The sequence below is a fragment of the Acomys russatus genome, chromosome 2 (genome assembly GCF_903995435.1).
Source record: "Acomys russatus chromosome 2, mAcoRus1.1, whole genome shotgun sequence".
Lineage (NCBI taxonomy): Eukaryota > Metazoa > Chordata > Mammalia > Rodentia > Muridae > Acomys > Acomys russatus.
Genome location: NC_067138.1, coordinates 53,816,265 through 53,840,437, shown reverse-complemented (window position 1 = coordinate 53,840,437; position 24,173 = coordinate 53,816,265). Strand labels below are relative to the sequence as shown.

Below are 24,173 nucleotides of genomic sequence, written 5' to 3'. Positions count from 1 at the left end.
TGGAAGTCTGGGGGCAGATAAAGTTCTACCAAGGCTGGGCATTTTTGGTACTGTGAATCTCCAGCAAATAACTTGCAGCAGCACATTGGCAAATAAAATTGGGGTTACTATTGTTGCGGTGATGAAGGTTCTCTATGGGGCACTACAGAACATCTTTGTAAGAATGCTTTAGAAAGAAATTCATAGAACTGGGACCTTTGGGGGTGGGCAGAGGCTCACTCTCATTTGGCTGCTGCCAACAAAAGGGGCATTCTACTGAGAGGCAGGAAGACAGGAGAGTGCTGCTGTAGCCATTCTCATTTGTAGAAAAGGACAATGGTTTTTATGGTTGGGGTGGCAATGGCCCTCGTGAATTAAAGTGGATTTACTGTGTCTTATTTTCCCAGAGTCTGAGTACTATCATTTTTGATACAGGAAAGGGTTGCTCACTCCGAAGGTTCTTGGAGGCCAGATACATTTTGAGTGCTTCCTAGGTTTCCCAAATTAACTGAAAACCATGCACATTATAAGTGCTAAAGAAACTCTTACATATTTACATTGTTATATGTAATTAAGATTGCTTTGCTATTACTGTCAATAGAAAGGGAAGTACAAAAAAAAAGTAATTTTATTGAGCTTATTTTTCAAGTTATACGTCTAGGCCAACTTACTTCTTTTTGTAAGATGTAATGCTAAGTGTCTTCAGTAAACTCTTCCTTTTCATGAACTGTTCTGCACAGGCCCAATTTTTGTCAGGCTCTTTACCAATTTCAATGTCCAGGGAAAAAACAAAACAAAACAAACAAACAAAATCTCAAAACTAAAACCAGAAGCAACCTCCTCTGTGTGTCTGCCAATCACTTTACCAAGTTATGGAAACTCACTCACACTGTGGGCATATTCCCTCTCACAGTAAATGCTATCTTTATGAGTAATTACGTGGACCCAACCCAATGGTCACCCAGATGCTTTCCTGGTGAAATGCTTTTATAGTGTACTGTGATTACTCTCTGTCATTCTGATCCTAAAGTAGACAGAAGGCACTTTAAAGTTATAATACTTCAATAATCTTGAAAGAGGTTAAAATTTAAACACCAACTATTTTAGAGCAGTGTTACTGCCAAATCACACCCTCTCTTTCTCCTCTTATCTTCTGGAATGGTGAATGACAATTGATGCTAATGGTTGTCCCACAGCCTCAGTATGCCTCAGTGCCTAGGCTTTACTACTTTGAAGGCGCTGTACGTTAAAGCGTGAACAGCCAGAGGTCTAAGCTGAGTATGACCGGTGGGGAAATAAGTAAGACTGGGCACTGTGAGTACTCAGACAGCAGCTTTCACACTAGTGCTACTGTGTTTTAGAGTAGGGCTCACTGCCAGGGAACACAGGGTTAGTTCAAATAACTGGAATATCGACAGCAATAGTAAGCACAGCTTAAAAGTTTGTGCCTATCAAGACTATAGACTCAAAGCAAATACCAGAAGTAGGCTGAATAAAGCCTTTAAATACCAGTGTGGAAAAAAAAAAGGGGGAACCTAAGTCAAATAAAAAGTTCTGGAGTATCATAAAAACCAATACACCGGGGAAAAAAACACTATTGAATGAGTGCAAAAGGGTTTAAATTTATTAATGATTCTAAAATAGATAACTTATATATCAATATTACTGTATTTTAAGAGTACATGGATAAATATATACATATGCAGTATAAGTTGTCATAGAATACTACCAGATTTAAATAAAGTCAAAGATATTAATGGCTTTTTAAAGTTGTTGTTGTGTTTTGGGTTTTTTTTGAGACAGGGTATCTCTATGTAATACTAACTGTCCTGGAACTTGCTATGTAGGCCAGGATGGCCTTGAACTCACAGACATCTACCTGCCTCTAGCTCTCAGGTGCTGAGATTGAAGGTGTGCAACACCATGCCAGATCTATCAAGATATTTTTAAGTTAAATGTAGAGCTATAAAACATTCTTTTATTTAAAAAACAAAAACAAAAAACATTCTTTTATTAGAAACTACAAAAAATTTCATAAATTCTTATAAACATAATAAAACTTTCTACTATAATAAAGTATGTATATTTTACATGTATACATGAACCATTATGTAATAATTTTATTACATCATATGAATACTGTACTTACATGAAAACAACAAAATTTCTTACACTCAGTCCTCATTCATTTTAGAAAACATGATAAAAATTTATGTTAAGTGCATTAATTTGAATTACTTAACCCTTAATGACTCCGCTACTTATATAAACATGATTGATTAGAACTCTATAGCAGAGTCAATATGGCATTATCTGGACCATTTACAAAGAACGTATAATTAAGAGACGGGAATTTAGAGGAACATTAAAAACAAACAAACAAACAAACAAAAAACCCAATAAAATCAGTAATGACCAGAAACTTTCTTGAGTTTAATATATATTTTCAGAGAATATTTAAGAAAAATATAATGGCAGTGGATACATCAAAGTAAATGATGTTAACATTGTCCAGGTGGCCCCAGGAGTAGCATTTTATCAGTAGGTATTTATTCCTCTCATTAGTAAAATGCATTAATACTAATTATTTACATTAGAGAACAACAATAAAGATGTATTAAGTTACAGAACAGAATATTTTCTTAAAACACGAGAAAAAGGCACACTGCTGAACAACATGCTTTCTCATGTAGTTCATACTGGATTAGAAACATTAGTGCTTTTTAAATTTTTTCTTAGCGACTAAAGTTCAGCAGCAATAAACTTCTGGTTCCCATTATCAGGTCAACTACTTTTGTAGGGGACATTATGGTTCATTCTTTTTTTTTTTAAATATTGTTTTATGGTTCATTCTTGACCTCTGCCTATCACAGCTTTCCACAGACGATAATCTGAATGTTCAGTCTTACCTGACCAGGTTCTGTCCCAGTGACAGTCAAGTCTTGGATGGATCTACGCCTTGGTTGCCCGTTGCCTTAAAACAAAACAACAACAAGTAAAACTGCCATCTATTCAGACAAGTGAGAAGGGCGTAGCTGCTGTAGAGAAGTGCAATTTGCTGCTCCTGGAATCTATGCAACATGTTTGCAGGAAAAAGAATGAGTAAATTCATTGTAAAAACAAACCAACCCAAAAACTGAGAAAGAAAGAGATAGAGAACTGTAATGCATTAACTAAAAACCTGCTGGCCCACAACAGAGTATGTCCTAATACAGTGACACTCCTACCGCAAAAACAGCAGCTGAACTGTCTTCCACCATCTTCTGTCATGTGTTTAAATAGATGAATGCTCGGGGGCTGGGGCCGATGACGGCATCTATTTCAAGGACCTTACGTTACAGTTTCACAGCAAGACAGCTAGCAGGTTGTAAGACAAGTCTGACTTTAGCTGGCAGCAGTGCCTAAGAGGATGCTTAGGTTTAAATGATTGCACCGAGTCACATTTAATCCCATCAGTCTTTGTCAGAATGCAGTAATTCATCATTAGTGAGTAACAGCTCAGTTTCCTCCTGGAGACAAACAACATTCATTCTATGTTCAAATACATACAGCTTGTTGAGATGGACTATGAAGAACACCATGCTTTAGAAACATCTAAATTAGCAACGGTTTTACATTCATTTAAAAAAAGAATTCTACAAACAAGTCTTTGCAGAACAGGATGACCTGAACAACAGCTTCAATCAGCACCCTGACTTGGGATCAGGTTTGTTTATATAGTTTTAACATTAGGAACCAGCTGTTAAAAAGGAAACACTAAAATACTATGAGAAACAGCTGGTATACTATGCACAGCTCCTTTGACCCTGAGAGCTGTACCACATGTAATTCTGCAACTAGCAGGCAGCACTCAGAACACACAGCCTAGCAGTTGTGTTCTGATGAGCAATAAATCATGTTCAGTTGTCCACACTTCATGTTCTCAGAGATAAATATATATATATATATTTATCTTAAACCAATCAGTACCATTTAGCATCTTAATCCATGTTTTTGTTATTTTTTATTTGTTATTGTTTTACATATAAACTAAAGGGACCTTAAATAGAATTAAGAATGTTTAATAAAATAATACATGTAGTGGATATAAAAACCAAGTTTATAGTCATGTTGAATGTATACTCATAACTTTCCCCATTTTGGACCATTTTAAAATTCTTTGCATACTCTGAATTCAAATTTTCTTCAAATTTCAATTTATTCTGAAACGTCCCAACATTCCATTACAAAGTAAAACAACAAACTGCAGTTATTGAGTCTGACACTCTCATGAATACTTTTAACTATTTCTGTTTCCCCCAAACAAAAAGCATACAACTATGACTAATGAGCAGTTTTAGGCACATTTCATTCAACACCCTTATTCTAAAATTATCACTGATGAGACAGACTATAAAAGTGTCTGGAACTCTCTTCAGATCAGCAACACTTGTGAATCTGAGGAACTACCCACATGTGTGTCTATAAACCATGACATTACCATCACAGTTTCACCAAATATGAGCTTAAGTCTAGCTGGGGGGACAGAAAGAAAAGGGAGAAAAATCTTAAGGAAATCAGGTGAAGAAGAGCTGACAGTTAACAAGTGCCATACAGTGAGAACTTTCATGCTACAGCATGAGTGGAAGCAAGCAGTATTAGGCAATACATTTTAATGAGCACAACCATGTCAAAAACCACCTGGCAAACAGCTCAGACGAAAGCAAAAGAGGATCGCAATCAACAAATACTTGTTGCTCCAATATTAAGTTTAAAAGCCATAATTTAGAAATACGAATGTGAAATAACTCAAGCTCCTAGCATTTCAAATGAAAATTACTAGGTGTGCTCTTAGAAAATTTGAATTCTTAATTTTTTGCACTGAGCACTAACCTAGAAATGTACTCATTTTAAACTTAAAATGTCACGTGTGTGTGTGTGTGTGTGTGTGTGTGTCTGCGCACACGCGCATGTGCACATGGGTGTGGAGTCAGAGGACAACTTGTGAGAGGCAGTTCTCTCTCCTTCCACCACGTTAGTCCTGGGGAATTTTTCCCAGTGGACTTTGGAATGAATTATAATCCTACCTGGTGTCCCTGAATGCTCTAGGGCACAAGTGCTTTTCCCTGACTATTGATTTTAGAATTACAAACAAGGAACCACACGATAGCACAAATATCCCTGAGCAAGAAGAACAACGTTGGAGGGATTACCACTCCAGACCTCACACTACATCACAGAGCCATAATAATAAACACAATACGGCGCCCGCACAAAAGTAGACACAGACGAATGGAAAGACTTAAACGTGAGTACATGTAACTTCAGCCATGTAATGTTTGACAAACATGCCAAATAAACAGCTAACTGGAAGTGAGAGAAGCTCAACAAGAGGAACATGCTTGGCACATGACTCCAGGGCTAGTGGAGTCATGGATCCTGGAGGAGAGCCTATAATCACTACTTTACTAAACCACTGTATCGCTAACTATATTCTAAATATCTGCCCTTGTGCCTACAGGCAAGGGTAGTTTTTGTTTTTTCTTTTATCTTTTTTTTAACCTCTTATTAAGGAAATGCCTCTATGCAATGGATGAAGGCCATTATAGAACACTACAAGTGATCAAAATGCGGAGTTGTGAAGCGCAGACCCCAAATGATGCATCTACAACACAACTCCTGCACCTAAGGCTCAGGGAGCATTTCAGAAGATAGGAAAGAGGAACAGGGAATTTGTTGTGAGATTGTGTCTCCTAGAAATGTCAGAAGCTAAATGCATCAAGTCTCACCAACATGATAGACGAAACAAAGGAGACAACAACAGGAATTATTTATTTGCAGAAAAAAGGGAAAGTTCATAGGGCCTCAAGCCTTGACAAAAAACTACAGGCAACTAAGGACTGCTGTGGCTGGAGAAATAATCTTCCCTAGGGAAGAACAGACTAATTGATTGTCCAGTACCACAAGTATCGTTATACAGATTGAAAAGTTGTATTTATATATTCAGGAACAAATACCTAAACAACTACCACACCACCACCACCCGAAGAAGAAGCTATGAATTTGAAAGAGCAAGGACGGGCTCTAAGGAAGGGTTTGAAGGGTACAAAGAATGGGAAAGAAATGATACGGGTGCAGTGTAATCTCAAGAAGTGAAAAACAAAAAAACAACAACAATAACAAAAAAAGAACAGCAACAACAAAAACCCAGACTCATTAAATTTGAACAAAACCTGTTTTCCAAACTGCTCTGGGTCTTACTCTCCATTTTAAGCCAGGGAAGGCTGTTGCTCCTTTTACACTAACTTTTAGGCATTTTACCTATTCATTTTCAACAACTGAATTTTTGGAAGAAATGTCAAAGTTAGATATTTTACCATCAGCTAAATAGATGAATTCCCCCCCACAGGATAGTTTTGCAAACATAATCCCCTATGGGCATCTGAGATGAAGAGAGGGAGGAAAGAACCAGAAGCTTGGGGGCAGCAGGCAGAGTCAAGATGAAGTAGAGTATCTCCTTTCCAGGCACCAGCTGTCAGAAACTCATTGAAGTGGATGATGAATGCAAGTTTTGAACTATCTAGAAGACGTGCCTGGCCACAGAGGTAGCTGCTGATGCTCCAGGTAAAGAGTGGACAGGTTAGGTGGTCTGAATCAGTGGTGGGAATGACACACATGGTTCCCTCATGATGATGCAAGGCATCTCGACTCCTGCCAGTGTGCGCCTGCTATTGAGTAAGGCACACTCTTGTTACAGGCCAAGGAGAACTAGAAAGGACACGCCAGGACTACTCTAGCCCAAAAGCAGCATCTTTCCAGGGTTTCCAAGCTTCAGCACTGCTAACATTTCAGATTAGCTCTTTAAAGCAGGCTGTCGAGGGCTATTATAGGTTGTTAAGTCATCTGACCTCTGGTCACTGTACAGCACTAGCTCTTGTCCCTCTAAACTATTACTATGTTTATTTTTTCTTCCCCATTATTTTGTCTGTCCCTTAGACTTATAGATCTAATTTAGGATTAAATTGCTATTTGTCTAAATCTTTCTGATTCTGTAATGTATTCAAGGTTATTACAGCTCTCTGTAAGTTTAAAGTCAGTCATTTTTTGAACAGTGTATTATTCCCCTATATTATACCTATCAGTATTGAAATAAAATAATCACAAATACTTTGTTAATTTCTAAAGAAGCCTCTGAGAAATAAAAATTACTACATGAGAAATGAATTAATAATATTTGAACAGTGGTGACAATGTTATAAAATAGGATAACAAAAACATTATATCTCTTAAAGTTTAGAGAGAAAAAATTAGGTATTCAACTACAGTTTAAATGCAATGTTAAGTAAGTACTACCATGGGCGAAAGTACAGGATACTAAAGAATGTATTCAAATCAGACATGTAAAAAATCTTGTCTATCAAAATTTTGGAGTCAATAGACAAAGGAAAATCTTTAGTTTTTTAAACACACAGGGATAAATGATCAATAAAAAACCCTACTTGATTTTATTTATCTTGTCTCCCTGTATGTGTGCATGTATGTGAGAGGTGCATGTGGAGAATAGAGAACAGCATTAGGGAGTCTGTTCTCTTTCTCCACCTACTGGTTCTAGGGACTGGCTTAACGGGAAGTGCCTTTACCTGCTAAGTCATCTCACTGGCCCAAACGATCATTCAAAAAACTATACTGAAGGTTATTATGTCATTTAAGTTTTTATTAAAGATGATGGCTTTTATTCATCTAAGAAATGAGCACTATAAGTTATGAAAGCATTTATCAATTGACAAACTGAAGCTCCATGTGTGGATCAGGTACAAAGCATAGTTTGTAGACCTTCCTCTTAACCACTAGCAGCAGAGCTAACCAGCTGTCCAAGTAGTTATGGTTGTGGCAAGGTACCCTATAAATGGCAAGCCTTGCCTGGCTTCAACCCTCTGCTCTCCAGTTAGGCTAACACTGTGTAGCAGCTCTCTTCTTCCAGCTGCAAATCTAGTGGCTCTCCATAGAGACAGGCTTGACAGGGGGGAGAAAATCACGGACACCAAAGTCTCAAGCAGGTGTATCCTCCACTTCAACAGACCTGGGTTTAACTTACGTCCCCACTTCTAACACAAGAACAGGTGGGAGGTGTTTTCCCCTCTGTGAAGAGTGTTATTTTCCTTTCACTTGACTCTTATGTTTGCAACTGGTTTCAGTGTAGCAGTATACAGCTTTCTGTCTGTCTCGCTGGGTACTGCATGAGAAGTTATATACTTGTATATTGTATAAAAATTGGAGCAATAAGCATTTAAAAGTACCAGGCTCATTAATCCAGTTCCACAGCTGTTACACCAACACAGGTGGTCTATGATACCTGTTATGACGATCTCGGGGACATCCAGAATGTTGCCAAATGAAGCGGTTTTACGGTGGCCCCGTTTAGGCTTGGAATAGGCTGAAAAAACACACATGTACAGTATACATGCAAACAACCACAAACAGTAACACAGGAAATGACTGCAAAACAGAACAGTTCTGAAATAGTCATGTTAATTATATCCCATGCAGAACAGCATGCAGAACTATCTAACTTTTCATCCATGCTTAGGAAGGCGCTGTTAATAAAGAGCAGAAACAAACAGTTTAAGAAGTTTTGCACACTCGTTTTAATTAGCAGGAAAACAACAACAACAACAACTAAAGACAGACAAAGCTGCAGGACAATGAAGAAGCTAAATTTCCAATGTGTTCTTAGAAATTTCTACCTAAGTAAAATCAATGAGATGAGGTGAAGGTGAGGGGGGTTGGGAGAGGGAGAAGAGTTAGTAAGATAAGCTACCATTTGTGCTTATGACACAAACAGGGATAAACAGATCTTAAGTTAGGTGCTTCTTGGAGTGTGCTATAAATTAAAATTCCATGATTAAACAATAGTTATCAAATCAAAGTATAAGACATGCTTGCCTAAGTACTTCTAAATATTTCTAATAACTTAATATATCTTTCAAAGTTTAGAGTATATAACTGTTAACAGGAAGGCCATCAAAAGCTGAAAAGTGAACCTTTCAAAGTAAGACAATTCATTAAGAAATTCAAATAAGGATGTACTGTCCTACATTTAGTTAGAGAGGACACAATAATTTATTTATGTATGATTATCCCTGAATTGGAAAAATGTCATTCTTATATAATTACAAACCTGTATCTGATGAGAAAAACAGGCTTGGCAAAAACGTAAACAATTATCATAATATTATTTTCCCTTTGAGGGCAGAATCAATATTCTTTATGTGTCTACTTGAAATGACACCTGTGAAGTGCAATGGTTCTCCATCAGTGTTGGGGTATGCCTCTGTCCACAGTGACACCTATGCTTCAATGGAGACCAGAAAGCCAGCTGATAGCCACTGACCTCTACTCAACTTGACACTTTGAGGATTTACCTGGAGCAGAGACAGCAGCCAGTTCCTTGGTAATCTCTACTCTTTCCTTTTCCTTAGAAATGGTCTCGGACGTTATTATTACAGCAATGCCAGATTTCGCTGCAGATACCTTCTACTAAGAGATATGTACAGGTTACCTGACCATGCTACACTGGCAAAGGTCATGTATGTGGAAGTTGCAGAAGACTTTTTCCAAAGTTTCTATCCTTCTGCTACCACTTCTTTCCCACAACCAACCCATGGAAGTGACGGCTTGAGCTGTAACAGCCATTTTGGACCACAAGGTAACCTTGTGGACAGTAGTTAAACAATAGAGGTCGTGACACCCAGACAGAAAACCAGCTGCCTAATGACCACAGTTGTATCTAGACTTGTTTACATGTGCTCAATAGCTTATGTGTTTAGACAGTTATTTTCAGATACTCTTTCCTGTCTTAAGGCTTTTAGTGCAGGTTGATAAAATCAGTGATTGTGATTAGTTACACAAATACAGTACAGTTCATCTGGATGCCACTTTCTACAAAGAGAACACACAATCAGAATATTTTACTTACACAACAACTAAGTTAAAAAAACAAAAAAGCACACACACACACACACACACACACACATATACATATACATATGTGTGTGTGATATGCAGATAGACCAACATATCCTCGAAGAGAATTTGTAAATTTTTGTTGATTTTTATTTGTTTACACTTCCACATTTCCAACACAATGTTCCTTTTTACAATCCATTCTTCTCTAACCTTGGAATAATTAGAAATAACAAAATAAGACCCAAACTAAATTGGCACCACTAAAATGAAACCTTGTTAGAAAAGGTGTAGGTTCACCAGGTAACAAAATGCCATTTTTTTTTAAAAATTCTGGCCACTTTGTCTACTGTAACATTTTAAGAGCTGACAAAATGAAATTTAAACACTATCAAAACCAATTATTGTATGAAATTACTATTACCCCATTTTATCATCAAATAAGCAAATTATCGTTAGCTTGGCTATTCTTGCCACTGGCAGGAGAGAGCAAAGACAACATAATTTCTGCCAATGATATTTTTGTTTCTTGGGCCCAACATAAAAACAGTGAAATTACTCAGTCATTGCAAATATTCTGGTATTGGCTGAATTTTGATTTCTTAGAGCTAGTTTATGTTTGAGGAGAAATGAAGTCTGTAACTACGAAGATGTATTTTATAATCCAAATATATTTTAAGCTATACTTCTCTTATTAAAATTTGAGCCAAACATATACATTTACTGCCAGAAGCTTAGAAAACACCATAAACCCACTATCTGTTTAAGAAAGTAAACATAAGACACACCTCCCGAGAGCCCCACTGAAAACAACTGCGGGTTCCATGAAAAGCACAGGCATTTTCTCCCTTTGGACTTGCAGCCCCTTTTACCTGCGGTAGCAATGATCCTAGCTTCTATCTCAGACATGTCAGCACTCATCCTCTTGCCCTCAGAGGTCGGGGGCAAGCTCTCCACACTGCTCCCACGAGAGGGTCCCAAGCTCAGCCGTCCAGATTCACTCTGTTAAAATTATAGGTCAATCTCAATTACTGAAGTCTTTACATCTAGAGATGCTGGGCAGCTAAGGAGGAAGATGACACATGGATTTTTATGGCTACGGTACTATTCTGAAAGAGGAAGCTTTATACTGAGAGGAGCTCACGAAGGAGAGCAGGCTCAGATACATCTGCTCAAAGCAATTCTAGCCAACAATGGCCAAAATACAAGGATGAAATGACAGCTTTATGGTTCATAGAACCAAAATATATTTCACACTGTAGAATCCTTAGCTAGCGATGGGTCACAGGGAGGAAGGGCAACGCTGGCAACAGCAACAACCAGGAGAAAGAAAAACAACGTATTTGGTAAGAAATGGCAGCAAAATGTCACGTCTCTCACCATAAGCTCATTTGTCTGATGCAAGAAGCAAACCCAGGAGAGTTACATATCAGAAGTTGGTGAATAATTGATGCACTTGGCATAATGTTGTGACTACTAGTAAAGAAACCATGCAATTTTACTTTTAATATCAACAAACCTGTTGCTTTGCCTGATTTTTCAACAGTTTTGACTCTAAACGTTTAATAGTATCATTTGTAGCAGGAACTTGTTCCATATTAGTGTCACTTTTATTACTGGTATTTGTAGAAGCGATGTCCATGAATGAGCCTAGGAAAGCAGAAACATTTATGACTACAGGTTGAGAATGATATAAATACCTCACTCAATAACTGACAAGACATAAATAAAAAGGGGCTAGAGAGACGGAATAAGACTTCTACACCAATGAAGACACCCTAAACAAGCTCATTTTAAATGAAAGTTACAGACAGTACAATAAAGCTGAGAATAATCTAAGGGTTTAACCCTGGGTAGAACTGAGGGCTATTAGCCGAGATGGAGAGAGCAGACAAGGAGTGAGCATGAAGGATGTCCCCAGAACTCAGCTTAGACTGAAAGCATTGTTTGAGTCCCTACTAGACATTAAGTTCTAGATATATGAGGGCGGGATTCAGGTAGAAGATGAAAAGAAGCGCTCTTTCTCTTCCAGTCCCAGGCACTCAAGAGGTGCGGGTGAAGACATGGCCAAGTCCAAGAACCATACCGAACACAACCAATATGGAAAATGGTACAGAAATGGCACCAAGAAACCCAGTTTCAAAGATATGAATCTCTTAAAGGGTCGACCTCAAGTTTCTGAGGAACATGTGCTTTGCCAAGAAGCAGAGAAAGAAAGGCCTTAAGAAGATGCAGGCAAACAATGCAAAGGCAATGAGTGCAAGTACGAAGGCCATTAAGGCCCTGGTGAAGCCTAAAGTGGTTAAGCCCAACAAGCCAGAGGGCTCCAGCCATAAACTTGGCCTTCTTGCTTTCACCACTCATCTCAAGCCTGGGGAGTGGACTCAAAGCTGCATGGCCAAGGGTCACAGGCTCTGCCAACCAAAGCCCAAGGTTTGAACCAAGGCAGAGACAGCTCCAACTCAGGCCCTGGCTTCCATCCAGCTCAGGCTCCCAAAGGTGCCCAGGCCCCTGTGTAGGCCCAACAGAAAAAGTGGCTCAGGCCAATGTGAAGACAGATGACTGATGTGACACACCTAAACACTATTCTATTTGCAGACGGTCAGTGCCCAATGCTGTTTTTACAAATAAACTTGGAGCAAGATCTATTTGGGTGTGTGTGTGTGTTGGGGGGTACACAAACACTTCCTAGTATTGGAAGAGATAACCAAGACACGGAGATGAATGGCAAAAAAGCCAGCGGCTGAGCCTTCAGAACTCTAGCACTTGTAGTTGAGGAAATGAGGAATAACCAGCAAACAAACAAACTGCTCCCCCGCCCTGCAAAAACAAAACAAAACAAAAAAACAAAAAACAAACAAAACAAAACAAAACAAAAAACCCAAGAACAAGCTGGGGATGGTCTCAAAGATACAGTGCTTGTTTAGCATGCATAAAGTCTCCGGTTCTGCTTGTTTTGAAAAAGAAATCAGTAATAAAATTAATAATCACTACAAAAAAAAACCCTAAATTACCAGAAATGTAATGTGAAATTTGGATTAGTATTGGGTCCTGCACGGCAACCAGAGAGAAGGAGAGAGTGATTGTGAACATAAAATCCCACTCATTTGCTGCAGAGATAACTGTTGACCTCCCCAGGGACAATTCCACAGGAGTAGTTTAAGGGGAGTCTGAGTGAAACTGACGCTACAGAACGAGAAGAAGGGAGCCAGTGCTTCTGAAGACAGACTGTATTTTGCTCTTGAAATGCTCCCAGTAGCAAGGTGTCTGTCTGCTGGGAAAGGCAGACATGGTACGGCGTATAAGAGCAGTCTTGCCTCTGAATAGATGCATGGGTGGTCAGTAGTAAAATAACACAGAGAAGGTGGGTACAGATCTAATTGGCTACACGGACACAGGGAATTTGTAGAAGACATCTTCTGATAACTAAAACTTTCACATGGCCTAGGACGGTAGCTGAGCTCTGAGGATTGTCTAGGAGAGAGGAGGTGGACAGCTGAGGACAGTCAGTGTGTGCTGTCACCAGCTACATTCAGACGAGGAGTAAGCTGAGAGTCGGTTAGGCCAGTGGCAGAGAGGAATTCCACCACCAGGTATGGTTCCCTATGCGTCAACCTTGACCAGAATTAAGTGGAAGGATGAAGTAAAAAACAGCTCCGGGAACTGAGGGTCAGTGAAAAGCAGCATCATCAAGGGCCGAAAGTCAGAAGATAAAAAAGGAAAAACAGGGAGTTCTGGAAAAGTTGACTGTAGAATTCAGGGCAATTCAAAGGTTTCCAGTAAAACAAAATCTGAGTATCACTAGCTAAACAAAAACCTCAAAACAAACCATCTCAAAGCAGGGAAAAGAGACTAATGGAAATATTTGTTGGCAAAAAGCAAAAATTTTAAAGTGCAGGACATATACATATATATGAGTTTATCTCTGAATAAAATTAAATAACAAAATGCCATATATTTTGTAAAGTCCTATTTGTTTAAGTTGGAGTATTACTTCTACTAGTTTTGATAACCTCAAGCTACCACTTATTACTTTATATTTCAAAAAGCTGAACTTCCAATTAAAGCAGCCTTTTGCCTAAGTTTCTTCAGAAGAATAAAGAACAAAGCAAAAAGCAGAACAGAGTTAGTGAAGAAAGCAGTGTTCACACTAGTCTACAGAACTGTTTGACCCAGCGGTATTCACATAGAAACAGTTGAGTGTGGTAGCATGTATCTTTCTTTAGTCAGAGAACTCAGGAGATTTTCTGAGGCAGGACCATGAATGTGAAGCTCCCCTGAGTCATACAGGGAGTTCTGGGCTAGCCTGGATGCAAAGTGAGACCTTATCTCAGAACGATGAGATTAAGCATCAATTTAAGAATAGCATCCACAGCAACATAGTACTCAGTACTTGAGACCTAACTGAGCAGTGACTCCAGACAAGGAAGCTTCATAAAGAGCGAGGCACCTGCAAGCTCAAACTGCAGTGAGTCCTGAGAAAGAGGAACTAAAGTGCAGACACAGACACTGCTCCTTTCCTCATGACACGGGAAGGAGGGAAACTCCCCATGTGGCTCTGACTCCACTAGTTTACCTGTGCTGGTGGCTGAGTTGCTCTGCCCTTCATCAGAGTACTGACAAGGATACTGTAATGGCTCATCCGCTCCTGGAAAGTACTGTAGTAAAAGCAAGTCACAATTTAAATGCCTTTAGTACAGAGTAAACAGCTAAATGACCTCAAGAGCATGTCTGCCTCACTGCTTTAGTTTAAGGTGCACCTGAGGTGGACATGGCTCTGTTTTCCTTCAGATACGTACTAAGTGTGATATGTGCTCCCTTTGGAAAGTTAGCTGTGGACAATGCCATGCACCCACTTACGCACAGAGATGACAGGAAAGAGGAGCTCTCTACAGGAGCAGATGAAACTGTTCCTAGTGCATGGGACTTGGAAGAGTGACAAATATTGTCAAACTGTTGCAAGGGTCTGACAACTGGGAGTGAATCCTTCTGAATCACCTTTAGAACCGGTATTTTAAACATTAAGAATGTACCTTATGGAAGCCCTCTTATCAACTGGGGACATATTTACTGAACAATGAAGTAAAATTTAGATTTCTTTTAAAACCAAACAAAACATGGGTAAACAGTTATAATTTGATTTATATAGCCTCAAGCTTAGGTGTATGAACTTAAGCCAAAACTACTATTTATGGTTCTTGTTGAAACAATACAAAACAAAACAATTTTCAATAAAAAGAAAAAAGTCTAAAATGTTTGAAATAATTCTACAGAGTTTAGATTTGTAGAGAATTTGATTATCTTTTAAAAAGTTTTTTCTAAATTAAGATTCCATAAGATATAGGAAAAAAATTTTTTTTACTGGCATCTGAAAACATGCAAAAAGCCAAAACAGTAAATTTAACATTACTCAAATACACGTCTCTTAAGATACATGTCCAGCACTCTGTAGAAATCACTGTCTTTTGATGAAAATCTGACGACTGGAGTTTAGTCAAGCACGTTATTAATCACACATATGCAGGTACTGCAAAGCTCTAGACACCCTGTACCAGCATCTCTCGTACACTCTGGTGCACAGTACCAAAATATTAATCTATAAATGCTAGTATAGGACAGTAAGCCCAGAAACCTTGTCTAACCATCTTGCCGTTACAGAGCTAGATATTTTTCTAAAGTAATGCTTTCTTTTCTGTAAGTGCCTAACTTGAAAAACACACAAAGTATAATGCAGAAAATAGTTACCATTCCTTCATTTTAAAAGCCCATTAAAACTTGGCATATATTAAAGTCCCCCAAACCCAAAGCCCCTCAAAAGAAGGATTATACCCGCATCAAGTGAGTCATTATTTTCACAATTTCCTCCATTGAAGGGCGCTGAGAAGGGTCTTTAGACCAACAGCGGGTCATCAGGCTCTCAATAGGCTTAGGTAAATTTTTGATCAGTGGTGGTCGAGTACCTAAAATTGAAAATTAGAGAAATAAAGGAGTTACCTACCCAAAGAGCAGTGCAGGAGTTTTGTAGTTTATTTCCAACAGTATCTGAATCAGCATTCCTTTTTGTCTTTTAGTTTACCATTTGTTGTATCTATATATATTTTCACAAAGGGCCAACTATACCAGAAGTTATATTAACATTTGTAACACACGGTGACAACAACAGTGAGAACTAAGACCACTGACTTGGGGTGGGTGCACGCCTTTCACCCCAGCATTTGTGAGGCAGAGGCTGGCAGACTCACAGGTTCTAGTTCAGCCAAGGCTGCACAGTGAGACTGTGTCTCAGAAACCAAACCAAACTGTCACAAACATTCTTTCAACAAGTAGCAAAGGCAAAACGCATCAATTTAGAAAAACAAGTAGCTGACTTGAGGAAGGATAAATTCTCAGACTACAAAATTTTCAAATGTCTTTGAAAAAAACAAACTTCCACTTATAGAAACTGCTCAAACAGTGTCACATTCACTGACCTACCTCACATAGATGTCACACTCACTGACTTTGCTCAGCTGTAGTGTCACACACAATGTCTTCCTTCAGCTGTGATGCTTGCTCACTGCTGACTTTCCTCTGCTGTCGTGTTACCCTTACCGCTTGCAGTTAATCATTTTACAGGCTGAAAACTGCCGAAGTTTTTATACTTTTTTAAGCTTGCGATGGTACTCTTAATAAGCCTTTCCTACCCAAGAGTGGCTTCAGATACAGTAAGATCGTTGTAGTTTAATCAATCAACAAGTTAGTTCTTTGACTCTGTATTTCATTGACAATCATTTCCTGAAAACGACAGGACAGAGGAAGCATGCCGTCTTAGTCAAGGCTCCTATGTTTTCTATAGTAAAGTTGGTAGAGGAAACGGAGAAAACAGCTAAGATTTCTCTGATGATGGTTTTGTTTGGCCAGTCGACACACGCTCTGAAGAGTTAGGTCTGTGTTCTTTGGTCACCTGTGGACTGTACACAAACATGTACTCATCAGAAGGACTAGAGGCAAGGGAGGTAACAGTGATGCTGCAGCTCCTCCACAGACAGCTCCTTCTCAAAGGAAATGTGACGTACCTATCAGTTAAAAAGATACCCTACCTAACACATCTATGAGGTGCGTGACCAGACAGACATGACAACACTGAGCCCATTGTGTCATTCTGATGAATGGTAGGAGAACTTACTTGAGTCCAGCTCCATCACTTCCTATTTGTGGTATTCGTATATGTAGTATGGTTGAGAATATACAAATCAAACGCGTGTGACACTGTACACTGAGCTTTCTGAGCTTAAGTAACAACTCTTACCAACAGTTCTACTTTCTCTCCTTGATGAGAGACTTGTTTCTCAGGACAAAAGGGGTCCAGTTTCCCAACTATCTCTATCCCTGAGAAAGCCTGAAGGCTGATCATCTTCCCTCATCAGTTTAGCTGGCAGTCTCAGCCCTGAGTGGAGGAGTCTAAATTCTCCCCACTGGAACCAGAGTGGCCTAGTATCAAATAACTCCACATTTCAATGTCAAGTATACATGGCCTCTGGGGAAGAGGATGGGAACAGTTTTCCAAAGATGAATTATACAAAATATGTTAAAGATAAATTTCTTTATACAAACCATTATGAACAGCCCACATGATTCGGAAAGCCGGTCCTCCGATCTCATCAAAGGGTTTCCGGCGTGTTATCACTTCCCAGAGGATAATACCCCAGCTGAAGACATCACACTTTTCGCTGTAATTGCTACCTACAAAGAAAGGCAGTACAATCTTGAGACTTGTTCCATGAATCACAGAAATAGCTAATTTTATACATTTTAAAAGAATGGGTATTTTGGACAAGAGACTCACACAGAGTTAAGTGACTACTTTCTTAAACATTTTCAACAAATATATTTTAATGAATTAAATATAAACAATATACACAAAATCTACATGAGAACGCCAGTTATTGTCTACTTTTCAACACGATGCATTAGCCTTCCTTCTTCTGAGTGTAGACCGATCCCCTTTACAGGTACAGTTTGAAACCCCTTTCTATTTCTTTCTGTATCTTTTCAATTAATTTTTTAGAAAAAGGCTTATTTTTACTTTTTGTGTATGAATGTTTTGCCTATATGGATGTTGTATGCTGTGTGTAGTAATGCCTCTGGAGGTCAGGAGAGGTCATTGTGCACCGTGGATCTGCAGTTACAGACCTTTGTGAGCCTCCGTGTGGGTGCTGGGGATTGAACCTAGGTCCTCTGCAAGAGCAGCAAGTGCTCTTTGCCTTGCAGCCAACTGCTCCGGCCCTTCAATTTCTTTTAGGAACCCAGGAATTTTTTCATACAAAACATATGTTCAATGACCGACTATATCCTCAGTTCCTGTAGTTTGTTACTTTAATACTTTTCCTACTCTGTGACAGACTGCTGTCTTTGCTACCAGAGTAAAGCAGTTGTAATTTAATGGCTTAATACATAGTTAAAATTCTTAATTTAAAAACTACAAAAAACCTGAAGTGATTAAAATTATGAATAACAGATGAAATCTAAACAGATTATGAACAAAACTGTATTACTAAGATGAAGAATACACCAACATATATGTATATATGTACGTGTATGTATGTATGTATGTATCCAAAACTACCACCACCAAAAAAAAAAAAAAAAAAAAATCACACCTCAACTACTAAAATGATAGATTTCTATGCAAAGCAGCACACAATACTATAGAACTGCCACCACTTAGTTATCTAATTTAGGTTACAGCTGCTTCCTGACGATACCTTTCAGAACTTTAGAAACCTACATAACCTAATAGTTGGGGGCTTTGCTGCTCTCAAAATAGAAACAATGATTACTCTTCTTAACAGACCCCTTTGCTTTATTTATTACAACAATATTGCACCACTGGAATGCACAGAAAGTGACATTAAAGAAGTGACTTAATTATTAGAAAAGCATCTACATTATCCAGATGAAAGAGAAGGCATTATTTAATTTCTTGTAATTAAACATCTTTACATCTCTAGTCCAACACTTTGTTTGCTTTTCTTGAGTGGAGAGGGGGAATGCAGGGTCTCTCTACATAGCCCTGGCTGGCCTAGAACTTACTATGTAGATCAGGCTGGACTCTAACTCAAAGAAATCTGCCTGCCTGTTGTCCAACACTTTGTAATTAGATTTCTGGGAGCAATATCCTAGTTAAGTGACAAGCTGCATAGCATTCCCCTTTCTCTGGGGTGGTCAAACACAAAGCAATTAAAACATTTAAAACTCACCTACAATCAAGAAGAAACAAGCAAAGCACAGCTGGGTTCCTGAGCATTGTGGCATTCGTACAAATAGAGATTCACACGAAGCCCATTTCCTCAGCTCAGGGTCTCTCACTTCAAAGTATGTTGTCATACAGAACTTAACTATATGGACTGATCTTAGAATTCTGAGTGAGCTATGGAGACGTAAAAGGTGACTGTTAGCTTACCCTTCGCATCTGTGTCTGGGGACTTGCAGCCTTTCTAAGGCATGTCGACTTAAACCTTAGCACTCTTAAATTTGAACTGATAGCAAATCAGAGCAAAGGCTTAGTTCCCCATCATGTTGGGTCAATACAGCCTGCTAAGAAATCTCCAGAAGCACTGAACCACTGCTCCTAGGGAAATACAGGACTAGGTTTCTATGCATCTTTGCTCAGGAAAATTTTGTCAGTTAATCAGTATCTGACCTTTTTATGCGTGTGTTTAAGGACTCGTCAGCTAACCCTTCAGTAGTTAATTACTGTCAAACCCATGGCTCTCTAAGCACGTCGGAGAGAACAACAACCGTCAACACGTCGGCACACACCTTACGTGCCGGAAGCCTTCTTACACTTAGGCAGCATACTCCTGGGGGCTTTGTGAACAGCAACACCACCATGGCCACCAACAAAAAAGGGAAAGCATGGCTCTGAATAAACTGCAAAAGGGCGCTACTTGTTTACTTTACTAGGGAAACAACCCTGGCGAGTGCTGTGTATGACTCAAATGTGCACTGTGGTACTGGAGTGCCTTCTTTCTCAACAGTTGTGGAAGCATCTCAAGTAGACAGTTTCTTAATTATACAACCTGTGACCAACGAGGACTGACTGGCTGTGCGTGTGTGTGAATCCGCACAGAAGATGTCAATTTAAACTCTGCCTTAGGCTAAACTCTCTCAAGACCCTCTTATGTACTATTCAGAAGAAACACTGTATACAGTGTTACAAACCCACCGTGGATTTACTCGAATCAAGGCAGATTACCAACCATATCATACTTTTGTGATTGTACCTTCAAATACTTCGGGTGCCATCCAAGCAGCACTCCCTTTATTATTGGTCATGTGTGTCTGGATGTCACAAGCTGTACCAAAATCGCAGATTTTTAGAACTGTCCCTCCTGCAACCAGCAGCAAGCTATTATAAAACATTCAAAATGTACAAAGTCAGTATTTGACTTTACAGGAAAGGAAGAGGTAATTATGGAACTGGAAAAAGCTAACTTAAACAAATATGATTTTTAAATTTCTGTAAAACATTACTTGGTCACTGTAATGGCCTAATAGCCTGGAAGAATATCAGCAAGAATTCAATGGCCATAACCTACAGAACATGGGGAGACCACCACATTCCTATTTGAGGTCTCTCTCTATCTCTGGGTCCATGACAGTTCCTGACCAACATCTCTTTGGTTGAGCTAGACATGGCCTTAAAAGCTTTCTGCAGAGCAACACTATGGTGTCCTGAGGTCACAATTTTTACTGAAAGAATAGCAACAGCCAAAAGAACAAATAATGTGACTGAAGATAAAGTAGAATACATCAATACTGAAGGAAACCAATAGAATTGGTTTATAGCAGTATAGGGAGTTGAACCATGGGACTTGTACATGTCAGACAAATGCTCTATAGGTAAGCTACACTTGCAGAGCAGTGGTTCTTATTTTATGTCTTTATTTTGAAGCTATTTCTCAATGTTTAATTTCAAAACTGTTTCTGAGTTAGAATGTGTGTATGTGTGGGGGAAAGTATGAATCTCCTAGAGTTAAGACAGCCTAATAAATGCTAGGCATGTTCCAGAACATCAGCTTTCTAGGTGCTATGACTGAAATAAAATTACTAAATAGCATCCTTTTACTTATAGAGTTTTACTTTTGACAATAAACAGAGATGGGTCATAAAATGTGCATAATCACACTGTAGTAACACTCAAAAGTAGTAGTGAAAACCCATTGTAATTAAATCTTATTAACTTCTTGTACATAATGTTTTACTTAAACTTTAACTAGAGATCTAGGAAATTAATTTGGTTTAATTCAATGTAATTGCAACAAGGAGATAAGCCCTTTTCACTACACTATACTACCAGATGCTCTTGTCCCATTTCCACTCTTGTATGTATGCAATTCAACAAAATTCCCATCTCACTGCCTTGTTCAGACTCTTGTTACTCAACTTTTTAAAAGGTTATTTTGAAGTGTCAGGATTCTCACTTACTACAGAGAAATCTGGGCTGTTTGGGCCTGTACCCAGATTCAGAAATACTTTTGTTTCCTTCCTAAGAACAAGAACACCACTGGCAAGGTGTATACTATGGACAGAGTTCCTGCTAGGAATACAGCAGACCACAGGCACTGTTTTGCACAGTGTGTGTCATGGACAGACAATGTTCCTGTTAGGAATACAGCAGGCCACAGGAACTTTTCTGCAGTGTGTACCATGGACTATCCATGTCCCTGTTAGGAATACAGCAGGCCTCAGACATTGTTCTGCACAGTGTGTATCATGGACCGACCCTGTTCCTGTCAGGAACGCAGCAGGCCACAGGCACTGTTCTGCACAGTGTATACCATGGACAGACCATGTTTCTATTAGGAATGCAGCAGGAACAATTGTCAGACTTGTCTTAGATCTCAGAAAACTACTCAGGAACTATTTTATAGACTTTAGGCTAACAATTTAATTATTACAATGTAAAGTTGGAGTTAGTAAAAACATCCTCCACCGACAACATTTTAAAATTAAGTTTAGATATATAGCTAGATGATAAAACTAAGTAAAATAATAATTAAGTTAAGAGGGAAGAGAAAAGGTAAAGTCAAGAGCAAGAGTTGTCTTGAATTAGGGGTAGCAAGAGAAGGAGAGAAGCCAGTGTAACCCCACTAAAACTCACTTTGGAGGCTTGAGGTCCCTGTGAATTAGAGCTTTGGGCTGCATGCTGTGCAGATAAGCCACTCCTTGGGAACACTGTAAACACCAGCTCATGGCGTGGGCGGCAGTGTAATAAGGCAATGGTTCGGCACCATGCAGCACTACAAGAGAAAGACACAACACACTAAAAAGAACTTTATTGCATATAATATGAAACAATACAAATACAAGCACCATCAAAACACACAAGTGAGTATTCTTGCACAAATATTTGAGTCCTGCTTTTAAAACCTTTTCTTGATAAAAAAGAAAGAAAAAATCCCAACAGAATATTTAAGACATTTTAGTAGATAGTGCCCATATCCACATGGTTATTCAAATAAAATTAATACATACTACCATTTTTTAAAATATTTTTTAAGATTTATGTATTTATTTGTTATGCACACAGAGTTCTGACTGCATGTGTGACTGCACACTAGAAAAGGGCACCAGATCTCATTATAGATGGTTGTGAGCCACCATGTGGTTGCTGGGAATATAACTCAGGACCTCTGGAAGAACAGACAGTGTTCTTAACCTCTGAGCCATCTCTTCAGCCCCATAATACCACTTTTTAAAATTAAGAATATCTTTCACACTATCACATAAATTATAAGCAATCTTATTCATTATGAGGGTTGAATAGAAAAACAGTAGTGAAAAAAGATGGCCATATCAGATGCTTAACAACTATATTGTGTATTTAAAAAAAAAAAAAAAAAAAAAAGCAGTTTTCTCAAATAAAACGGGAGTACTATACACAAATTACAATGAAGAATACACGGCACGGAGCATAACTAAATGTGTATATAAAAGAATGATACTTAAAAGTAAAAGATATCAATTTTATAATGCTTACAGGGACAACGCATGCATGAAGTCAGTATTTTTAAGGTCAGAGCTTTACTCCATAAAGGTAATACCAGTACAATTTTTTTTTCATGGTAAGTGTTGTGATTTGAATGAGAATGGCCCATTTAGACTCGTGTGTGAAAATCTGGCCTCTGTATGACGGAACTGTTTGGGAAGGATTGGGGGGTGTGTGGCCTTGTTAGAGAAAGCATGTCACTGTAGGAAGGCTTCGAGACTTCAAGACTCAGCTATGCCCAGTGTGCTCTCTGCCTCCTGCTTTTGGATAAAGAAATAAGCTCTCCACTGCTCCAGCTAACATGCTTGCAGCTTGCTGCCGCAATGCCCCACCTTTTGAAACTGTAAGCCCAGTTAAACACTTTCTTTACTATGTTGCCTTGGTCATGGTCACAGCAATAGGAAAGTAACTAAGACAGTACAAATTTAAAATGTTTGGTAAAGTGAGTTTTCACCATTTTATAAAGCATGGTGAAATGAAGTATGGCCAGAAAGTTCTAAAATGAAGGCTCAAAACTAAAAGGATGGAAGGAAAAAGGTCTGAACATAGTTTAAAAGCAACTTTGAACATAATAAAAATATTATTAACTCAAAAGGTATCTGTAATTGTCATAGCATTTTTCTTGGCCTAAGTCCTTAGCAGTGAAAAGAAAACAAAACAAAAACCCCAAACCAAACCAACCAATGAACCAACAACCAATCAAAGAAACAAACAAAAAAACTTCAAAACAAAATGACTTCCTCTGAACTCTGATGGTAAATTATGAATAGTAACAGGTAATTTAGTTTTTATCAAAAGCTTTCTAATTGCTTCGATCTTCTAGCTAAAAGCAGGTTTAACTGAGACTCACCATTGTACAAAGAGCCTCCCTCAGCATACTCCATCACAAGACATACCTAAAGGAAATATATGCCAGAATTAATTGGAATGACAACATTGTTGGGTCCTCCCTGCAGACAACTTAGTTCAACTGTTTGATTGCCCTGAAAAATTATTCTTTTGGCTCCCACTACTGTGAATGACACTAACAGGAAGGACAGGTAGCTGTGATCTAAGAACTTTTCCTTTAGGTGCCTGCCTGTGATCCACAGTAAAATAGATTACAAGACTTTGAGACCATAGTAGAATTACAAGCCTTTTGAGGGCCAGTGCTAATAAAGACATGCTCTAGGACATCAAGTCTAATAACAAGGAGAGTGAGTTACTGGGCCATGTATGT

The 24,173-nt window shown here is 38.6% G+C and overlaps 1 protein-coding gene across 3 annotated transcripts in view; it reads right to left on the bottom strand.

Annotated features, from left to right (window-relative positions):
- The window catches only part of Map3k7 (mitogen-activated protein kinase kinase kinase 7), a 54,076-nt gene that overhangs the window by 13,993 nt on the left and 15,910 nt on the right, over positions 1–24,173 (bottom strand). For 2 of the 3 annotated variants that reach the window (XM_051161080.1, XM_051161097.1), the window contains exons 4-13: positions 23,805–23,850; positions 22,067–22,205; positions 20,187–20,311; positions 17,515–17,643; positions 15,751–15,881; positions 14,498–14,579; positions 11,441–11,571; positions 10,794–10,923; positions 8,312–8,392; positions 2,889–2,953 (exon numbers count right to left, since the gene is read on the bottom strand). In XM_051161080.1, coding sequence (XP_051017037.1) covers positions 2,889–2,953; positions 8,312–8,392; positions 10,794–10,923; positions 11,441–11,571; positions 14,498–14,579; positions 15,751–15,881; positions 17,515–17,643; positions 20,187–20,311; positions 22,067–22,205; positions 23,805–23,850 — 1,059 coding nt within the window. The remainder of the gene's footprint in view (positions 1–2,888; positions 2,954–8,311; positions 8,393–10,793; positions 10,924–11,440; positions 11,572–14,497; positions 14,580–15,750; positions 15,882–17,514; positions 17,644–20,186; positions 20,312–22,066; positions 22,206–23,804; positions 23,851–24,173) is intronic. The other variant, XM_051161089.1, reaches the window with a different exon arrangement.